The 5,380-nt window shown below is 34.6% G+C and overlaps 1 protein-coding gene across 3 annotated transcripts; it reads left to right on the top strand.

Annotated features, from left to right (window-relative positions):
• On the top strand, nucleotides 1-3,745 carry LOC103490463 (protein ROOT HAIR SPECIFIC 17-like). Of its 3 annotated transcripts, XM_008449976.3 has the most exons (11): nucleotides 1-18; nucleotides 118-510; nucleotides 593-658; nucleotides 745-835; nucleotides 966-1,042; nucleotides 1,373-1,461; nucleotides 1,591-1,774; nucleotides 1,874-2,055; nucleotides 2,331-2,433; nucleotides 2,561-2,892; nucleotides 3,005-3,745. In XM_008449976.3, the coding sequence occupies exons 2-11, from the start codon at nucleotides 280-282 to the stop codon at nucleotides 3,462-3,464; spliced, it is 1,815 nt and encodes a 604-aa protein (XP_008448198.1). In that variant the 5' UTR covers nucleotides 1-18; nucleotides 118-279; the 3' UTR covers nucleotides 3,465-3,745. The 3 variants fall into 3 exon arrangements, with proteins under 3 accessions (XP_008448198.1, XP_008448197.1, XP_050934975.1); XM_008449975.3 differs by lacking the exon at nucleotides 1-18 and having other exon boundaries at nucleotides 57-510; XM_051079018.1 differs by lacking the exons at nucleotides 1-18; nucleotides 593-658 and having other exon boundaries at nucleotides 58-510.
• The last annotated feature ends 1,635 nt before the right edge of the window (nucleotides 3,746-5,380 follow it).

The following is a 5,380-nucleotide window of genomic DNA, read 5'->3' as shown; positions in this document are numbered from 1 at the left end:
GGATACGATTAGTTCGAGGTGAGAACTGAGTTAAGACTCCAACATTCTCTTTCTCCCTCTCCCTCTCTCTCTATAAAATTTATTAATTAATTTATTTTGTTAAATTGTGGGGGAAAGTTTATATAGAATTGTTGAGATACTCGTCGTCCGAAGGGGGCAACTCGGTCCTCTGCAAAAACCAACAGCCACTGTTCTTCGGTGCCTCCTCTCGGCCACCGCCGCCACCGCCGCCGTCACGTTATATCTATTTCCTATTACGTCTCTGTTTCTTGAATAGTCATGACGGCCAAGAAGCGGCGGAATGAAGCCGATACAACTCTCGCCGGTCTTCACCAGCTTCTCCGTGACGTTTTCTTCCGTCGCCGGCGTTTCTACTACCATATATTTCCGCTTGTGTCTGCGCTTGCTGGTTGTGTTTTCGTCTGCTTTGTTGCTCTGTTTCTCCTCCTTTCTTCCCCTGTTATTCATCGTGATCAGCTTCACTTAACTCTCTTTCATGGCGGAACCTCGGTGCGGCTATTCTTTGTCCTATTTTAATGCCTCATTGTGTTCTTATTTTATATTCTCATACTTTTTTATTATTAATTCTCAGAGAGACCAAGGCATTGAGGATGTAACAAATTCTGGTTTGGAATTGAAATCATCCTTCGATGTTTCGGTACGGAATTTTGTGTATTTAGTCTAGCGGAGAATTTAGGGTTCTGGGAATTTCTCACGCCGTTTTTTTGTTAAATCAATGTTTAGGAAAGTGAAAAGAGATTTGTACGTGATGTGTGGGTTACAGATCAATCCAGTTTCTTCTATGGTTGTAGCAATGCCAGCAAGAAGTTCACACGTAAAGCATCAAAATCTCCATTTCACTTATTTCCTTAAATTTAGGCTTATATTATTTGATGATTGACGATTATCAAATTGAATATATAAATTTATTCCCCTAAATCTGAGGCGGGTTTTATGAATTGCAGCCGCAGCTGAGAAAACCGATCCCGATAGGTACTTGTTGATTACTACAAGTGGAGGCCTTAATCAACAAAGAACTGGGGTAACTCTTGATTTAGGGCTAACAATTATTTGGTTGGCTTTTAGTTGACTCGAATAAATTTCAAAATATACATTTTAATTAATTTTTTTATCCATTGAAATCGGTGTATCTGCTGGCTTAGTTTTTTCTTTTCTTTTATTTTTGTTAAGTTTTTAATTGACTTTGTGAAGGCTTCAACTAGGCCCTGTCTGACCTTGTTTTTAGGCCTTAATCATATCGAAATTTTTAATTACTGGAATCTAATGAAATTCTACATACTAAGTTATTTAAATTTGTATTTTTTTTTTCCTTTTCCTTTTCATTCTAATATGCTTAAAAATATGGATGCAGATAACAGATGCTGTTGTTGCAGCTTATATTTTGAATGCCACTTTAGTTGTTCCCAAGTTGGATCAAAATTCATTTTGGAAGGATAGCAGGTTCGAAATAAAAACAAATTCTTTTCAGTATATTTGAGGCTATTTTTGTTATATGATTAATTATGCTGGTGGCAATAAACTTGGTAAATCAATGGTGTACTTAAGTGCAAGTTGTGGTCTTTGTTGCAGCAATTTTGCAGAAATTTTTAATGTGGACTGGTTTATTAAATATCTCTCAAAAGATGTTCAAATTGTAAAAAAATTACCAATCAAAGTTGGGAAACCTTTGACTCCACATAGCATGCGTGTTCCGAGGAAATGTAATCCAGAATGCTACGAAACACATGTTCTTCCTGTTCTTAAAAAGAAGCATGTAAGTATACAAAACATATGCGCCTTTGGACGATTCATTGATTTTTAGGTGACTGAAATATTGGATCAAGTTCTTGAGGTTCTCTTTTGTGCCGTGCAGGCTGTTCGGCTTGGAAAATTTGATTATAGGCTTTCAAATAAGTTGACAACCGACTTACAGAAATTGAGATGCAGAGTTAACTATCATGCTTTAAAGTTTACTGATGAGATTAATGAAATGGGGAAAATATTGGTTGAGAGAATGAGAAAGAAAAGCAAACATTTTATTGCCCTACATCTGAGGTAATGTATTCAAATATTCTTTACCTGTTTGAAAGTGTGCTAGCAGTAGCCAGTAGCTTATCTTATTTACCCTGTTTCTAAAATTTGCATCCATCCTAACAAGATTATAGATGAATGCAGATTTAATAATTTGATTAGCCGAATTTATTTTTATATTCATTCTATTTGCATTAAGATGGGATTACTTGTCCAAACATCTAGATTTTAATCTTTGTAGCATTTTTATGAGTGATGAATTGTATATCAGTTGATGTAAGTTTGGTGTATGGTCATAGGTTTGAGCCTGACATGCTTGCATTTTCTGGATGTTATTATGGTGGAGGAGAAGTTGAAAGGCAAGAACTTGGAGAGATTCGAAAAAGATGGAAAAGTTTGCACGTAAGCTTTCATTTTGTTCGAGAAACACTTACATTTGGAATGTTGAAAAGTCATCCATACATGCATACTAAACCTGGATTGAAAATTGGAAATTGCAATATGAAACCTCCACTCGTGTGATTTGCAGGCTAGCAATCCAGATAAGGAACGAAGGCAAGGAAGATGCCCTCTCACTCCGAAAGAAGTCGCCCTCATGCTTCGAGGGCTGGGATTTGAAAGCGACGTACACCTTTATGTGGCATCTGGTGAAGTGTATGGAGGAGAGAAAACTCTAGCTCCACTCAAAGCAATGTTTCCAAATTTCCATACTAAGGAGACTCTAGCCAGCCGGGAAGAGTTGGCACCATTTTCTTCATTTTCTTCTCGTATGGCTGCTCTAGACTTCATTGTTTGCGACGAAAGCAATGTTTTTGTCACAAACAACAATGGCAACATGGCAAAGATTTTAGCAGGTCGAAGGTATATGTGTTACATTCACATCATGATCATCACACCTTTCAATGGTCTTATTAACATCATTAAGCAACTAATACAATTTCAAGCTTAGACATAATACATTTCTTTATTGCAGGAGATACTTTGGTCACAAACCAACGATCCGTCCAAACACTAAAAAGCTGTACCGACTCTTCACAGACCGACACAACATGACATGGCAACAATTTTCATCCAAGGTCCAAGCTTATCAAGTAGGATTCATGGGAGAGCCAAATGAGGTGAAGCCGGGAAGAGGTGAGTTCCATGAAAACCCATCAGCCTGCATTTGCGAGGATTCTAACTCAAATGAAAGCGGAAATCCATCTGTTGTGAACAAAATTCATGACAATCATAGAGATAATGTTAAGGAAAGCAACAACAATTTGATAAATGAACAAGCAAGAACAGAGGAAGAACAAGATTGGACAGGGTTGGAATTCTTAGAAATTGTAGGTGATTTGGGAGAGAAAAGATTGGGTTCTATCACTGACTCTGATGTTGGTGTTCAAGCCAAGACTGAAGGAACAGAATTAGAAGAGTTATTTTCAGACTAAACAGAGGCTTTTGACCAATTTTTTTAGGGTAATGTTTTTTGTTACCCAACCAAATGCATAAACATTTTTCGTAGTAGTAAGGAATAGGAATAGGAAATCTGGATTGTGTACATAACAGTGGTGGTAAAGGATAAAATTTGGCGTATAGGTTTTGAAATTTGTACATTAAAGTAAGATTTAGATAGGGATTATAAGGCACGAGCTTCGTCTTTCCTTTTCTGTTATTAGTAAGCAGCCAATTATTGAATAAATTGTCCACAAATGGACGGTGGTTTGAGTTTTTTCTTCTTTTAAGAGAAGTCCTTCCAGGCTCTTTGCATGTCATTATATTTATTGTATTGAACGGTTGTGTTTAATTAATTTATTTCTTTTATTTATAGAGGCTTTCTTTTACAATTTGTTTTTCTTTTTAAGTTAAAGACTGTACTATGGACGTTTGCTATGGTAATTTATGTCACATCTACACTCAAAGAAAAGAATGGGTGCTAATTCTCATTTGACTAAGTTTACAATGACATAATAAAAACTTACAAAATAAACTTTAGTTTCTTGATTATCGTTGTCGCTATTTCTTTTTTAAATTTGACAAATTATTTCTATCTTTACAAATGCAGTAATAGCTATGCTAGGTCACCACCATCACGACAAGGCAACTTGAGCAATTAACATTGAGTTAAACAATTAGTAAGTTGTATTGTGAACATTTAAATTATAACATGTTTATATTGTAATATTGTACCATATGAAAGAAGCAAAAATGATTTATTTCGATGGACTAATCTTACTCAGGTAGAGATTTTGAACATGACGTCTTTATTATTTTTGTTTTATATCAACCGTATTAACTATATAGTTGTAAGGAAATTCTCCTAAATAACTTTTTTTAGTTTTTGCTGGAAGGGATGGAACAATTTTGGAAAAGCCATTCAATCGATGCTTCTTGTTTTTTCTTGGTTGAGATCGTCTCCGAGATTGAGTTTGAATTTTGGTAGTCAACAATTTGTGCATGTCTAGGTAATTGTAAAGAAAAATAATTTTATGAAAATGCCATTATTATTGAAAATATTATTATATTATTAGTTTGTATCGGTTTTCTTGATAAACCTAACGATTGGCTTGAAATTAGACCTTCTAATTCCCTATTAACTTAAAACTAATAATGTCCTCCTTTCATCCTTTACCTCCTTCCAACCGGATATAATGGCACAAAGGTTGATACTTGTTGAAATACAAGTTAGTGGTTTTTTATTCTAGATAAATAATGAAAAATAATAAAAAAATGCATAAAAACACTTAGAAATTTTGTAATTTGCCTACAATGTGTTTACATGTTTACAATGCGTTGATTCTTGGATATTATGATCTCGGGGTATTCTTCTTTACAGGATTTTGTTAAAATGAGGAAGGATTTTGTTAAAATAAGGAACAATCAGATCAACGACAGAGAGATTATCAACACACGTGATGAAGTTATGTGGTGATGTGACAAAGACGATTTTGTATGCTTAAAAAATTATGCAATGTAGGTAAGGTAAGTTTGGAAATTAAAATTGTTGAAAAAGGGTGCTTACCTAGATTCGTTTTGACGAAAAGATACTAGTAGTTTACCCTTACTCTTATCATAGATAGGTGCAAGCACGGATGTCAAACCCAAGAGGGTGAGACTAAGTAAAATTTCTTGAATAAAAGCGAGATGAGATTTTAGTAACAAAAAGAAAAGAAGAGCATTGAAAACAAATTGAGAGAATCAATAAGGACCAAGAACTAAGGAAAATTTTAAATTGCAAGTCAATTCACAAGAAAAAACATTAAAGATTGAAACTCAATAAGAAAAGTGAGAAATGAGCTTTGTCTATTTATCTATTCTTATCGTTGAATCAACGATGATTAAAAATTAAGTCATGCTTAATTAAAAG

The sequence above is a fragment of the Cucumis melo genome, chromosome 11 (assembly GCF_025177605.1).
Source record: "Cucumis melo cultivar AY chromosome 11, USDA_Cmelo_AY_1.0, whole genome shotgun sequence".
Lineage (NCBI taxonomy): Eukaryota > Viridiplantae > Streptophyta > Magnoliopsida > Cucurbitales > Cucurbitaceae > Cucumis > Cucumis melo.
Note: the sequence above shows the minus strand (reverse complement) of the source record. Positions and strands in the feature narration are given on the sequence as shown.

Coding starts and splice junctions, on each gene's coding strand:
- LOC103490463 (XM_008449976.3), top strand. CDS start 280: ATGACGGCCAAGAAGCGGCGGAATGAAGCCGATACAACTCTCGCCGGT. Junction 511..592: donor TCTTTCATGGCGGAACCTCG/GTGCGGCTATTC, acceptor ATTAATTCTCAG/AGAGACCAAGGCATTGAGGA. Junction 1,043..1,372: donor TTAATCAACAAAGAACTGGG/GTAACTCTTGAT, acceptor ATATGGATGCAG/ATAACAGATGCTGTTGTTGC.